The sequence below is a fragment of the Arachis ipaensis genome, chromosome B5 (assembly GCF_059453495.1).
Source record: "Arachis ipaensis isolate K30076 ecotype BB chromosome B5, ASM5945349v1, whole genome shotgun sequence".
Classification (NCBI taxonomy): Eukaryota; Viridiplantae; Streptophyta; class Magnoliopsida; order Fabales; family Fabaceae; genus Arachis; species Arachis ipaensis.
Genome location: NC_142440.1, coordinates 17590025 through 17605976, shown reverse-complemented (window position 1 = coordinate 17605976; position 15952 = coordinate 17590025). Strand labels below are relative to the sequence as shown.

Here is a 15952-nt window from a genome sequence, read left to right as displayed (position 1 = left end):
CAAACAAAATAAAATAGGTTAGATCTTACAAATACAAAACACAAGTTTTCAACTCCATTGTCATCTGAAGTACTAGCGGTTGGGGACAAAGAGAATCAATTTATGTCTTCAACTAACACTGAACAAGTAAATGAGAGAAATAGCTTATAATATACACACCAAATGGCAGATACAAGTTAGGGTATAAGAGTTCAAGAAAAATAAAAATGAGCAGCATTGAAACACTGATGAACAGAACCAGAAAAAAAGAAAGAAAAAAAAAAGAACAAGTTCTTCATTCCCTCACAACTTTCTCTGTATTCCCACTTTTTCTTTCCTCCTCATGATGGAGTTTAACTGGGAAATAGGACTATCTCTAAGCTAATTTTGATGACTTGCCTTACCATATTGGCAAAGTCTCTTCCATACCAACAAAGAAAAATAAAACAAAACAAAATATAAAGCTTAAGACTCTAATTTTGTTGTCTTTGAATCATTGTCTGGCTTGTTCTTAGTTCTCACTTCCTAGATCTCCAAGCAGATATTGAAAACAAAGGTCTATCCTGCCAGCAAATTACTACACAACCATTCTCATCCCTCATCTTGTATCCCTCACAACCACAGCTCTGCAGGAATCTCCGCGCCTGCAACATGCCGTAATAGCTCAACGGCACATTGCCAAACCCGGACAAATCCAGTCTCTGGATCCACTTATCTAGCTTTTCATGTCTTTCCCTTCTTTCAGCTCCCTCACAAGCAATGATATTCTTGATTTCTTCACCAAAAAGCATCTTCTCCACCTTTAATCTCTCCACTGATGTCCTAGAGACAGTGGATTCCAAACAATCGAACAATGCTGCATAAGAATACAGAGCTTCTAGTACTCTCTCCATCAGGGTTGAACCATTATGATTAGAGTCTTGTTCTGTCACAATCATCACTTTTGGTGATAATCCCCATAGGGCATTGAGAAAGCTCTCTGCAGTCATTGAAGCTGTTAAAGAAACCGGCGAGGATGAGGCCGAGTCAGGACTTGGACTGTAGCCATTCACTGTATCTTTCTCAAGCAAATCACCTAATGTGCTTTGATTCATCAGCAAGGCTTTCTGCAGGTGAATTCCGTTCGAGTTTTTCGACAAAAGAGGAGATCTTCTTCGCAAGGCCTCATCATCCAGGCCTAAAAGGGAATGCAATTGCAGAATAGAACTTATTGCTAATGCTTCTCCGGTTTTCACGCGAAGCTTATCAAAATCAAGATTCTCTAATTTGCTGACTACAGGATGGAATTGGAAGGGGATATCCAACTTTTCTGCTTCTTCAGTAAGCTTGTGAGCCATCTGCTCTAGAATCTCTTTTTGGTGATGAACCCCGGTAATTCTCAGATGAGGAGGGCCTTCAGGGCGTGCGCTAAAAACTTGGAGGAGAGCAATCCACTGCGCAGGTTCGGCAGCATTGAGATCAATTATGTGCACCATTTTCTCTCCTTCCATTGCTTCAACAATAGCCTGATTTGTCAGTATATATGACACCTTCAAGAACGGAAAAAGCTCCAGAAAGAGCTTTTGGACAAGAATTTCTTCCGAAACCATGACAATCCTGGTGGAATTGAGGGCCCTGTGGAGGCCAGGCCATGTCTTGAGTATCCTATCGGCCAGCGCTTCATTGAAGTATGCGGCGATTCTTTGCATAGTGTCGCCATCAGGGGAAGCTAACTGGGAAATTTGATCAAGCATTACATTTGCATTCTCAAGACTACCAGCAGCCACATGGTTTGCACAAGTCAGCAACAAATGGATCAAGGCCAATCCCCTTTCCTCTGATTTCAGCTCTCTTAGCCATGTGTATGGAGATCCTATGCTAGGTGACAGTGACATCATCGAGAAGAATTGAAGGGGTGACGAAGTTACAGAAGATGATCCTTCTTCTTGAAACATTGATCCCATGTAACAACAGCAACAGAAAAAGAGCGATGATTGAAAAGAGAGCGCTCACAAACAAAAAAGGCTTTAGTTTTAGGCTCTAATATATCAGCATCACATGTTACACAAAACAAGGGATAAACTTGAAGAACCCAAAGAACACATAACGAATAAGCATATACAAATATAAAAGCAAGCACAGCGGTTGGTGAAAGGAACTATGGTTATTATAATCAAGATGATTTCACAGTCAAGTTGTGCAGATCCCACACGCAAAGCAGGGTGGTTGCTGGTCCAGATAAAAACAAAAGAAAAAGAAAGATTAGAAGTAGAAAAGGTTGATCAGATTGGGAAGCTCAAGCTTCATCCGAGAAAGTGAAGGAGAAAGAGCAGAGGAAAGGGAACCCTACGGAAAAAGCACATTAGCAGAGTTACGAGAAGGAGAGAAGGAAAATCTAATCGGTTGGTGGGTTTTGTAATTGAAGAAGAATGGAGACGAAGCCCCACGAAAATTCCAAAGCTTGCCCCTTGGAAAAGTATGAACCGGTAATGGGGAGTGGAGTGGAATTCAAGGGTTGGAGTTTGGGCTCAGGATTCAAGGAGGAAGAGGTTGTTGTTGTTACTTGTTCATGGCAACGTTGTTTTGTCGACAATGCGTGAAGGGTGCGTTTGTCTTTATCGTATTGTTTGTCATTAACTTCACTCAGTCCTCAGTGCTGAGTGGAGTATATGGAATTTGTGTGCGAGAGTGCCAAGCTCTCTCTCTCGGCAGTTTCTGTCTTTTAGTTCGTTTTCTCTCTCTAAAGACCTAAAAACTTTTTCCAACTTTAAACGTTTTTTTCTTTTGTCTTGTTCTTAGGTGGATAGGGAATCGGGGCTGGCCAAGGGGTTTTAATATTCCCTTAGGTTACAACAATCCAAACATGCCTTAGCAAAGACAAACATTGCCCTCAATTTTGTTTCCTAGTGGGTTGTGAGTGAGAGTGTGAGAATAGCAAGAAAGCCTCCCAATGTGATGCCAAAACATGGTTTTGTTTTATTTTCAAACGCAATGACCATACAATTGGTATTATCTTCTTCAATTAAGACAAACAGACAAGGGGGTTAAGGATACCTCCAAAAGTAGATTGCACATTTATCTCTACTTGTGGATTCTTAGGTGGCATTTTTAGGACATACCCTAAGCTAAATTCCATTTTTCTTCTTAGAAATTGCCAATTCCTTAGGAAATTACCATACTCTAATAACATGCCACCTGACTTGCTGGTTAGGTGGCCCTGTCTCTCAAACCAAATAACTATATTGTCTTTTAACTATAAACTATTCTGCTATCCATCGAATCGGAATGTTATTAAATTCTCCAAAACCGGATTCTAGATCAACTTTTACTAATAAAATGTATGAAGATCAGCGAAAATGAATAACAACTATAAAAGTTAAGTGATACCGAAAATTAAGCCTTATGCATTGATAGTATATTCGAATCAACCATTTTCATTTGATGTTTTGTCAGATTATTATTATATGTGGAGTATACACACACAAATTGGGGCAAATGACTTGATTAAAATAAAAGAGAAAAAACTTTACCGAAATACAACAATTGGTAGTTACTTATATGCATGTCCTGATTTAGTTTATATGGAAATTGTAGTGGGTAATCACGATTTTTATTTTATATTTAAAACGCTGTAAGCAGGCACAGTTTACATGCATGTAAAAGTAAACATAAACTGCGATAGGCTACTACGAATTATGCTTAAAAAATGCGTGCTAGAAAATGTTGGTGGTCACCACGGTTTATGAAAAAAATTTATGGGCATAAAATTCCGTGATCTACCACGATTTATGCATGAAATACTATAAATACATTATCCGTTGTAAGGAAATTTTGTGAAGTTGGGTGGTTGAGAGAGAATCTGGGGAGCTTTGAGGTTTAGGGGGAGGCTTTGAGGTTTTGAACCAGTTGGGTGGTGAAGCTATGGAAGACAAAACTCGCATGTACCGATTAAATGGCGTTGCGCATGTGGCTGGATACATCGACCAAGAAGTTAGTTATACAACTTTATTATTATTATTGTTATTATTATTATTATTATTATTATTATTATTATTATTATTATTATGAGTTGTTAGTATTATTATTATTATTGTTATTATTTTTGTTATTGTTATTAATATTATTATTATTATTATTATTATTATTATTATTATTATTATTATTGGGAGTAGTTAGTATTATTATTGTTGTTGTTAGTACTATTATTCCTGTTGGTATTGTTACTATTGTTATTGTTGTTATTATTAGTACTATTGTTATTATTATTCATATTAATGTTAGTCTTATCCTTCATAGTAAATATTGTTATTGTCGTTATTATTATTGCCATTATTTTGTTATTTTTATCACTATTATTAGAGAAAATAGAAAACCAATGTGGGTGTATAATAATTTTTTAAAATTATATTTGCTGTTATTAGTATTGGTCGTATGTTGAGGATTTTCTTATTCACATTTTGCAGCCTACTAAGGTTATTAGCGGTGTCAGGAGACAACAGAATATGCCTTTACACGACCGGATTATACCGTATCTGGAGACCGCGAGCTTGTATCACTTGGCTACGCTGAACAGTTAGTGGTTCTGGGTTGATGAGTCTCTACTTAGCGCATTCATTGAGAGGTGGCGTCCTGAGACCAACACCTTTCACATGCCGTTTGGGGAGTGCACTATCACTTTGCAAGATGTGGCTTATCAGCGGGTTTGCCCATCGATGGAGAGCCCGTTAGTGGGTGCCTGACTGACTTTGAGAATCTGATGGAGAACAGAAGACCCGCATGGGTGTGGTTTCGCGAGTTATTTAGGGAGTTACCTCCGCAGAATAAAGTCAAGCAGATGACAGTGTGCTACACATGGTTCCATGAGAGGTTTCGGATTCTCCCAGCAGATGCTAGTGAAGAGACCATGCGTATATACGCACGTGCCTATATAGGCCACAGATGCCTAAGGTTCATTCCCAGTTTGCCGAGTACAAGCCACCGAGTCAGGATGTTCAGCCTCAGTTGCTGGTTGATCTGAATGAGCCTACAGCTTCTCCATCTGACCCATGGTTCGCGTTAGGAGGGACCCCAGCATCAGCATTCAGCGCCGTTTCGCCACAGACATCCGCAGGAGAGGCTGCTCAGTGACCAAGGAGGATACGGCGTCCTCCTTTGTGTGGCACCGGAGGTCACCTGCTTGGTCATTTCGACGATGACAACAGTGACACCATCGAGGATTTTGATTAGCTATGTGTCATTTTTACATTTGGTGGGAACTATGTTCCATTATGTTCTTAGTAGCATCTTTAGGGTTTTCTGTTTCAGACTGTTGTTATGTAGTATTAGACATGTATGTGTGATATATATGTTCTAGGAACTATGGTTATGAACTCATTTGTCACAACTATTAAGCTCATTCATAAGCATACCAAAGTGTTTCAATTAAGCATCTAAAATAAAAGGAGTTAAACAGACGAACTTAATACAGTGAACAAACTAACGACATTCATTCACTGAAGACCTAATATTATTCAAATTAAGCATTCCTAATACAACTTAGACAACAACAACAAGATCATAAACGTCATAACATCTAACCATCACCGGCAGTAGTATGTCTTCGCTGGTCACAGTTCCTCCGCGTATGACCAGGCTGACGGCAGAGCCCACAGCGCTTTGGGCGGTTATCAACAGACTGATCCATGCTACCGTGAATCCTGGTTGCCTTCAGACGTCCTTCCCTTGCACGCCTCATGTTAGGATCAGGAATGACTGTTGGGCCAGCATATGGGGCCATAGGCCTTCTGGGATAGGCAGAACAAACCCTTGCTTGTACACGTTGAAGACCTCAGTCATACGATGCGCGAGTGGGCGCAACATGCAATGGCATGACAATATGGATAATGGAGCGCCTGAAAGTGGCCACAATCGCATGTGTGATCCTTAAGGGAAACTCGATAGCTACCTAGCGAGAAGTTTCCGGTCGGTGTTGTCTCAGCCACCGTGTACCCGGATTGGTGCCTGTCGTATAATGTGACGGTGAAGCACCTGGAGTCTCTTATGTTCCGATCAATAGCCTTCACCAACGCCTGACAAAATTCATGCCCAGATCCCAGTTGTGCCTCCGCTGTTTGTCTGCGGACCACGAATAGCTCAGCAAGCCTCCCGTAAGTTGACTTAACCAACGAAGTGACTGGGAGGTTGCGAGTTTCCTTTAACACGAAATTCACACATTCACTAATGTTGGTTGTCATATGCCCAAACCGTCTACCGCTATCCTCATGTTGGGTCCACTTGTCATACTCCATCCGATTGGCCCAGTCACACATGGCCGGATTCTCAGTCCGCATGATGTCAAACCAGTAATAAAACTTTGCTTCAGTTTTTACCTAGGCAACATTCACCAGCATCCTCCTTGCATCTTTACCTTTGAAGCTCAGGCTAAAATTCGCAGCCACATGACGAAGACAGTACGCTCGAAAAGCACGTGGAGGCAGCCAACCATTCTCGGGGGCCTCAAGTGCAGCCTTGATGCCATTATGCCTGTTAGAGATAACAAGGATACCCTCCTGCGGCGTCACATGCGATCGTAGGTTGGACAAGAAGAATGACCATGACTCCGCATTTTTTCCCTCCACAACGGCGAAGCCTATCGAGAGGATGTTCGAGTTCCCATCCTGCGCTATCGCCAACAGTAACGTGCCTCCATACTTGCCATACAAGTGGATACCGTCAATACTCACGAGGGGCTTGCAATGCCGAAAGGCCTCGATGCAGGGTGGAAATGTCCAGAAAAGATGATGAAAGTACACCGTTGACTCATCGACCTGATCCCCAAGTCGAACAGGAGAGGTCTTCAACACAGTGACTGTCCCAGCCATGGTCGACTGTACCCCTAGCATCCAACGTGGCAACTCAGCATACGACTCTTCCCAATCTCCATATATTTGTGCTACTGTCTTCTGTTTTGCCATCCAAACCTTCCTGTAACTAGGCCTGAACCCGTAATCGGCTTCTGTTGCTTGTTGCAAGACCTTTACCGTAACCGCAGCATCTGCCCTAACCAACAGAAAAATCCTCGCACAGATAACGTGGTAATCCAGCTGACGGTGATCACTAGAAATAGAGGTGGCCAAGCAAGTGTGCGGATCGTTGTACCTCCTAACCTCCCAAGTGCCCTTTCGTGCACGAAGCGCTATGCGAATCAACCAACTACAACCCTTGCCGAACTCCTTGCATTTTCCATGATACTTCAGATGATCTGATTCCAAGACTCTGTACTCAACACCTCGACGGATGCTATAGTCCTTCACACTCAGAACAACTTTATCTTTATTCTGGAATGATTGCCCAATCTGAAATTCTGTAGAAAAACCCCTAACTGTAGCACCTCCGTCCGCCTGTTGACCCAGAGCCTCCAAGTTTAGAGTGGAGAAGTGTGGAGGGTACTGCTATGTGCCAGAAATTGAAGGCCCATGTTGTGTATGTGGATTGGCACCTGTGTCATCATCGCTGTCCCCAATGATATCTACAGGCTTCTGGTCAGAGTCATCGTCCCGTATTGCATTCTCTACTCGATCAGGTTCTCCGAAGCCTTGAACATCATGAATCATGCCAACACCGGTGTCCACCTCAAATGCCTGATGTCAGACCCCAAGATTCTCCAACAGTACAGAACCAACTGCCTCTGTTCGATCTAAATCAGCCGCGAAGGAAGGGGATGCAACCTGCGGAACAGATGGTCTGGCCGCAGGCATCGAACTAGACGCACCGCCCGCGGCAGTCGAGCTATGAACTGGAGTTGATGTCCCAGAACTATCGACACCAACCTCCAACTTCGCATACAGCTCATGTATTCTGACCTCCGGAAAACTCCTAACACAATGAAGCAGAACCCTAATATCTTCATCAGCCGCTAGCACAAACGTATCATACTTAACACCGGTCGAGACAACTGCGATTGGAATCTTGTAGAATAGCTTCTTCACCCACTTGCTCCCAAATACCCCAAGCTTCTGCAAGATGCTGTTCTTTACATCTGACAAAGTGCTTGATGAACTGATGAATACACTCAATGATTCTCTGTCAGTGAACTTCACACCATATTTTTTGCTTCTTTTAATTTTTTCAGAGCAATGCACTAACACAAGAAAACTCTCTTCCTCACTTGTCACTGTATGATAATGATCTCTTCAGCAGCTTGAATCTTGCTCATATATATATAGAATTCTTCTCCTCATAAACCGTGGAAGCCAACAAGGATTTATGCGTTTAAAAAACCCTTCATAAACCGTGGTAGGTTAGAGGGGTTTATGGTCATATTTCCGCCTTCCTAAACCGTGGTTACCTTCCACGGTTTATGTTCATTCTTTTTCACTCATAAATCGTGCCAGGTTGCAACGGTTTATATGTAACTTCGAAACCGTGGTTAGCTCCCACGGTTTACATAATTATAAAAAAGGATATGCACGTAAGGACTTTGCAAATGTTGCATTCAGGTAAGTCTTTCTCTTTTATTTTATATAAGTACATTACCCCACAAATTGTGTCATATTTCTGAAATATTAAATATAATATTAGGGTAAATTACATAAATAAATAAAATATAGTCTAAAATTATTTAATTATAACATTTTTAAAATGGTTATTATTCATATCCTAGTCCAAAAACACTCAACCAAGCCCAAAAAAAATAAGAGCCCACACAAAAAAGGTGACCTCCTCCACTTACTCGACCTCTAGCAATAAGAGAAGTTCTACCCTACTTATCTGAACAAGCAACGAATTCCTGAAATATCTTTTACAATCTCTCCCCTTTATATAGAATGAAGATCTCAACAAATTTTCAAGAATAAGGGAACGATCATCCATCATCAAAGGTGAAACTACTCTAAAGGTGATTATCTTTCTACTATAAATATACTAACATATTCAATTATATTCAGAACTCAATCTACTAAAAACATGCTTAAAACCCTTGCTAAGTTAAGCATCGGAGTCTCTTGCAGGTACCACCCTCCGCTTTCTCACGAAAAAATCGGATGGTGGCACCTCGGCATCAACACAAGTGATGTTGCTTCAAAAGTTTGGACCTCATTCAGGCCCCAAATCACCGTTTCATGTAACCCTCGAAACATTGGGCCTGAACGTGAGGTCGAGTCCTTCTGAAGTAGCATTGGACTTGTGCTGGTGTCGAGGTATCATCGTCCGAGTTCCTCATGAGGAGGTGGGGGTGATACCTGCAAGAGACTCCGATACTTAAGTTAACAAGGGCTTTAAGTATGTTTTTAGTAGATTGGATTTTGAATATACCTGAGGATGTCAGTGTGTTTAATATTTATAGTAGAAAGATAACCAACATTAGAGTAGTTCCACCTTTGATGATGCATAACCATCCTTTATTCTTGAAAGAGTTGATAGAGGTGTATGTAGACGACATGCTGGTGAAAACCAAGGATGACGCCTGCCTCCTAGACGACCTTTCGAAAGTCTTCGCCACCATAATAGCACACGGGATGAGACTAAATCCCGATAAGTGCACTTTTGCAGTAGAGGCTGGAAAGTAGCTAGGATTCATGCTAACACAAAGGGGGATTGAAGCTAACCCTGACAAGTGTAGAGAGGTCCTCAAAATGAATAGTCTAACCTGCTTAAAGGAGGTCCAGCAGTTGAATGGCCAACTTGCAGCTTTATCCAGATTCTTGGCAAGATCAGTATTAAGATCCTTACCACTTTTTTCCCTTCTAAGAAAAGGATGTCAGTTTGAATGGACTCCTGAATGCGAGAAGGCATTTCAAGAGTTCAAAAGGTACCTGAGCCAACCTCCAATTCTTATCCGGCCAAAAACTGGTGAGGAACTCGTGTTATACTTAACTGTCGCAGAGAAGGTCATGGCAACAGCTTTAATACAAGAAGATGAGGTCAGACAACATCTTGTCTACTTCACAAGCAAGGTGCTACAAGACCCCCGAACTAAAGTATCAAAAACTTGAAAAGTTCGCATACGCCTTAATAGTAGCATCTAGAAGGCTTTGGCCTTATTTTCAATCTCACACCATGAGAGTTTGAACGAACCAACCCATGAGGCATATCCTTCAAAAAACAAATGTTGCGGGCAGAATGGTTCAATGGGCTATAGAGCTATCTGAATTCGACTTGAAGTACGAAACTTGGACTGCCATCAAAGCCCAATACCTCACCGACTTCGTGTCCGAATACGCAGGAGACCAAGAGCAGACCTCCATAACTTGGGAGTTGTACGTGGATGTCTCCTCCAACAAAGTTGGAAGCAACACAGGCATAATACTGGCTAGCCAGAAAGAAACTCAAATAGAAGTCTCCTTGAAATTTGAGTTCCCGACCTCCAACAATCAAGCAGAATATGAAGTCCTAATAGCCGGACTGAAGTTAGCTAAAGAAGTCGGAATAACCAAAGTAATAGTCTTCAGTGACTCTCAAGTCGTGACTTCTCAAATTAATGGAGAGTATCAGGCCAAAGACCCAAATATGAAAAGATACTTAGAAAAAACTATGGAGTATCTTGGGCATTCCCTGAAACCGAGGTCAGACACATAACTCGGGAATTTAATAGCAGAGCAGACGCCCTCTCCAAGTTAGCAAGTACCAAACCAGGGGGAAACAATAGAAGTCTGATACAAGAAATTCTCCAAGATCCCTCAGTCACGAAGGCAGAAACCAAGCTAAACGTATTAGAAGTTTCCAGATTGAACCTCGGACAGATGACTCCTCTGGTCGAATACTTAAAATTCGACATCTTACCGGAGGAACAAAAAGAGGCCAAGAAGATCCGGAGGAAAGCACAGAACTACACTTTGGTGAGAAATGTCCTTTACAGAAGAGGGATATCTACGCCATTGTTGAAGTGCGTTCCAACTTCAAAAACGGAAGAAGTTCTGGATTAAGTACATGGTGGCATTTGTCGAAACCATCTGGGAGCGAGATCTTTAGCCAAAAAGATTGTCCGAGCTGGATTCTTCTGGCTGACCTTGCAAAAAGAAACTGCCGACTTCGTAAGAAAGTGACAACCATGCCAGATGCATGCAAATTTCTACGTCGCTCCCCCAGAAGAACTCATTAGTGTAACTTCTCCATGGCCCTTTGCAAAGTGGGGACTGGACCTACTCGGGCCTTTCCCTCAAGCGCATGGACAAGTAAAATACCTCATAGTGGGATAGATTACTTCACAAAATGGATTGAAGCAGAACCTTTAGCTACCATCACGGCACAGAGAAGTCGGAAGTTTCTTTACAAGAATATCATTACTAGGTTTGGAGTCCCCCACTCCATCACCATGAATAATGGTACTCAATTTACCGACTCCACATTTAGGAACCTGGTAGCCAGTATGAAGATAAAACACCAATTCATTTCAGTAGAACATCCCCAAGCAAATGGGCAAGCTGAGGCAGCCAACAAAGTTATACTGGCAGGGCTTAAGAAAAGACTTCAAGAAACAAAGGAAGCTTGGGCTGAAGAGCTCCCCCAAGTATTACGGGCCTACCGAACTACACCTCATTTTACTACTAGAGAGACACCCTTTCGACTTGCTTATGGCATAGAAGCTATGATCCTTGTGGAAGTAAATGAGCAAAGTCCTAGGGTGAGATTTTACGACGAGGTCGATAACGTTCAAGCTCACAAAGAAGAACTCAAGTTGCTCCCAGAAGTCTGAGAACAAGCCCATATAAGGGAAGCAGCGCTGAAGCAAAGGATGACGAATAGATACAATAAAAAGGTCATTCGAAGAAGCTTCATCCCAGACGACTTGGTCCTAATCCGAAATGATATCGGTGCAAACAAGTCGGGCGAAGGAAAATTTGCTGCAAATTGGAAAGGACCCTACAAGATAGTTGAGGTCTTGGGAAAAGGCTATTATAAAGTGTTAGATCTATGGGGATCCGGACTTTCGAAGTCATGGCACGCTTGCAATATGAAGAGATATTACAGCTAGAAGCGAACCTCACTCCCTGATGTACTCTTTTTCCCGACTTTATGGTTTCCCAAAAAGGGTTTTCATGAAGGGGGTTTTAACGAGGCATCAAAGTAAGGGCTAGGGGTAGAAAAGCCATAAGTCGTTCCCTTAGTAGCAAAAGCACCCTTATGAAACCACATTTCATTAGTCATAATATCTCTTTTCTCTATCTCTTTACTTTTCTCTTTAAAATTTCCATTTATCATTACTATGATACGCACTGACTTAAGCTCAGAAAAGCGCAAAAATCTGTTTGACTGACCTACATGGTCGGCAAGATAAAGCGACAAGGTACAAGTCAATGTAAAGAGGTTATAAAAGTCGATCATGACAAGCTCGGAAGTAAAATAGCTAACGACTTACAAGTCGGATAGCACGAGCAGATCAAAATGCATTGCGAAAATAACCTAAGTTATAAAAACAATTCAATTGGCAAAACTAAATTGAGCGTACGAGGTCAAAGTAATGGAAAACAAAGAGATGCGAAAACTCTTTAGGGAATCAATGATGAAAGTTTGTCATAAAAAGGTTTTCTCAGAACTTAAAAGCTTAAAAAGCTTCACATAGTTAAAACTTTCCGTCCAAGGATCGAAACAAAGGTTTTTTACAAAACCTTGTAAAGGCATTGAATCATTCAACAAAAGTTTTCAAAGAAACGCATCGTCATCACATAAACAGTAAAACGATTACTTTGTTAAAGGTCCTGTCCAAAAAGGACCAGAAATAAAAATTGTTGTTAAAGGCCCTATAAAAAGGACCAAATGTCAAGGAACTACAAGCAAAGTATACAAACAAATATAAAAAGAGTTCATAAAAAAGACCAACAAGCTGGGCCTTAAAATAGCTTCAATCACTTCGGACCAAGAAGGGGGTTCAAATCATCACCAGGAGAGGAAGTCGGAGCTTCAGCCGTGGAAGTCAGAGGGGTCGGAGGCATCTCTTTGGAGGTAGTGGTCAGAACTTCACCTGGATTAGAAGAAGAACTTGGCAAGAACCCTTCCATCCGCTCAGCCTCATGAAGAGGAGATTCAATAATGCGCTGCCTACGAGTCTTCAAATCAGAGTCGGTCTCAGGACGATGAGGAGAAACTATCTCTCCATTGACGACCACTTTATCAGGGTGAAAGGGAGAAAGGTCCAAGTCGGGAGCAATCACTCCGACTTGTTCCTTAAACATCCTAAACATCTCTTCAGAACTCTCAACAATGGAGTCCTCCAAGGCCTGATAGGCCTCCCGATTCAGGTCCAGCTGTTTTTTCAGATCAAGATTATCTGAAAAGAGCCTAACATAATTTTGCTCAGCCTTCTCCTTCAACCCCTCAACCATAGCACATTGACCCATTAATTTTTTCTCCCTCCCCTGGAGTTGGGCAAGCTCTTCTTTCAACCAGGCATTCTCCTCCTGCAGCCTCTTCTCCTCTTCTTGATACAGGACAATCCTCCCTTCAAGGTCATATATGGATTTTTTAGAAGCACTTAAGGGAGCCTTGTCAAAAATATCAAGAAAAGAAGTATAGACCCCGGCTATCCGAATTCCCCCTCGAATCAGAACTTGAAGATGGTTTCAGAGGGAAGCATCATCCATATAAAATTGGCTATATGGAAGGATGTGCTTCCTTGCGAATTTTGGACCATCAAATCCGGCCTCCCCAGCAATAGAGGAATCGGTCTCCGAGGTCTTGCGTTTTTTCTTCTCAGGTTCTGGAGAGGGCTGAACCAGGGGGACAGGGGTAGGAGGAGGAAGAGGAGGAGTAGGAATAAGATTTACCAAAATTGGCCTGGAAGAGGAGGTCCCCAAACCAGACCTATGGGAGGGAAGATTGCTAGAAGTTCCGACTTTCTAGGCGTCAGCTCGAGCGTGGGCCTTCCTCTTCACCTCCTGCACCTTCTGGTTAGCAGCGCTGGACCCACTTTTCACCATTTCTGAAAGAAAGAACAAAGTTGATTAGTATACAAGTTGGAATAAATACAAGTCGGAAGTTATCAAAATTAGCTACAAATAAACAAAAAACTACCTAGTTCGGTCCGCACAAAACTCGGAGAGCCAAGAAGAAATTTCTTGATATCCAGGTTTGGAGCCCTCCCCTAAACCGCTCGAAAAAATTCAACAATGGCCTCATCTACCTCATCCAATTCGGCTAGACCATATTTCTCTACAGGAGAGGTCTCCAACCAGTACAGAAAAAATCGGGGCTCGTTATTTTCATTTAGAAAAGAAGGGTGATGACCCTCTACAGCCTGGATCTTGAAGAAAAATTTTTTGAAATCATGGAATGATTCATCAAAAATGAAAAATACTTTCCGACCTTGAATAGCTCGGAAAGACACCCACTATTGTTTGTTTTGTCTATTTGAAGCACTGAAAGGCTTAGTCAGGTGGAAAAGGTAGAAAAAGATTCGTAAAGAAGTCGGGAAGTCAAGCTCTTGGCTAACGAGTTGGTATATTTTTAGGAAGCCCGAAGAATTGGGGTGGAGTTGGGTAGGAACCTCCCTGCAATGAGATAAAACCTCTATCTCAAAGTCGGAAAAAGAGAAAGTAACCCCCAAGCGGGTGAAAAGGCAGTCATACATGAAAAAGAAGTGGGGTCAGAATCATCAGTCCTCCCACAGCAAACCCGATCCTCAGGGTCTGGTGCTACTAACGCATACTTAGGTTCATCAGCATCAAAGCTATAGATTTTATGGTGTTTTCGGAGTTTGGTTATAAAAACGTTATCCATTACAGAGCTTTCAGAAAGAATAGAGGCATCTACCCATCTCAAGAGAGTCTCAGGGATATGAGAAGACATTTTTCAGTAATGAAGAAGTGTATATAAAAGTGATAAAACTTACAAGGAAAAAGAAACCATAAAAAATAGAGCTCTCGAAGATAAGACACTTTTTTCAAAACAAACAAGAAAAGCAGTCAACGGCGGTAAAAGAAACGATTTTTGTTAAAAAAAAAAAAAAAGAAAATGCAAAAATCCCAGAGTTTCTTACTACAAATAACAAAAACGCATCAAGGATATAAGACCCCTCTCCGACGTACAGTATATCAAGCAAAGATAAAGAAAATACTGTAAAAATGAAAAGAGGGTGCAAAGAACTAATCTTTGTGAAGAAGATAAAGAAGAATCCCAAGTACGACGCTGCAGAATAGCAAAGAGAAAGAGCCCAAGGGTTCGAGTAAAAAAATGAAAGAGCAGAAAGAAGAAACTTCAAAAGGAAGACGAAAGAAAATGAAGAAAAAGGAGGGAAAGGTATTTATAAGGTGCTAGGGGCATTATCGTCAAATGACCCCCTTATTAAGGGAGCGCACCATTACCAATGAAACCGCCCTCCACTCATAGATGCGAAAAGCCAAAGCGACGGGACAGTTCATAATTTGAAATCATGCCTTTTCAGAAACCAAAAATCCCGTCGGTTTTCCGACGTGATTTTAAGAAGCCAACTCGAATATTCCCAAATTCAATACTCGAATCCAACTCACAAAAAAAGATATCGGACTCGAGTAGGGGCACTGTTCATACCCTGACCCAAGTAATAAGCCAGCCCCAAACTAAGCTAAGAGGCCCAATCCAAAAAGATGGCCTTCACTGTTTGTTCGAGCTCCTTAAAGAGCTCGGAGTCAACGCCAACACTTATCTAAGTGAATAACTGTCTCCTAAAATCTCTCACTTACTTCTAGAAGAGATATCCCAACAACCTTAAGATAAAGGGACGGTTATCCATCTTCAGAAATTGAACTATTCCAACAGTGGTTATTGGATCATCATCTATAAATAAATTGATACACTCAGGTAAAATCAAGTTCCAATTTATTCAAAACTTGCTTACCCCTTTACTGACTTAGGTATCAGAGTGTCTTTGAAGGTATTATCCCCCATTCTTCAAAACACACAACTCGGGCGGCAGCTCCCAAACTCGAATAAGTCGAAAACCACCCTCCTTTAACGTTTGGGCCTTCCCTTCGAAGTCCAATCATTCGGTTCTATGTAACTCACGGAATAATATTATATAAGGATGAAAGAAAGTTATTGAATA

The 15952-nt window shown here is 41.5% G+C and overlaps 3 protein-coding genes across 3 annotated transcripts; all 3 read right to left on the bottom strand.

Moving 5' to 3' along the window:
- Positions 1-131: 131 nt before the first annotated feature.
- Positions 132-2757, bottom strand: SCL3 (scarecrow-like 3). The gene has a single exon (XM_016346702.3). It carries the CDS (start codon positions 1920-1922, stop codon positions 498-500), a length of 1425 nt encoding a protein of 474 aa, XP_016202188.1. The 5' UTR covers positions 1923-2757; the 3' UTR covers positions 132-497.
- Positions 2758-5789: 3032 nt separating this feature from the next.
- On the bottom strand, positions 5790-6287 carry LOC148563489 (uncharacterized). The gene has a single exon (XM_088486827.1). It carries the CDS (start codon positions 6285-6287, stop codon positions 5790-5792), a length of 498 nt encoding a protein of 165 aa, XP_088342953.1.
- Positions 6288-6326: 39 nt separating this feature from the next.
- On the bottom strand, positions 6327-9829 carry LOC107640260 (uncharacterized). Its single transcript, XM_016343798.1, has 4 exons — positions 9750-9829; positions 7620-7995; positions 7470-7577; positions 6327-7385 (listed from the first exon to the last, which is right to left on the bottom strand). Exons 1-4 carry the CDS (start codon positions 9827-9829, stop codon positions 6327-6329), a joined length of 1623 nt encoding a protein of 540 aa, XP_016199284.1.
- Between the last annotated feature and the right edge of the window lie 6123 nt (positions 9830-15952).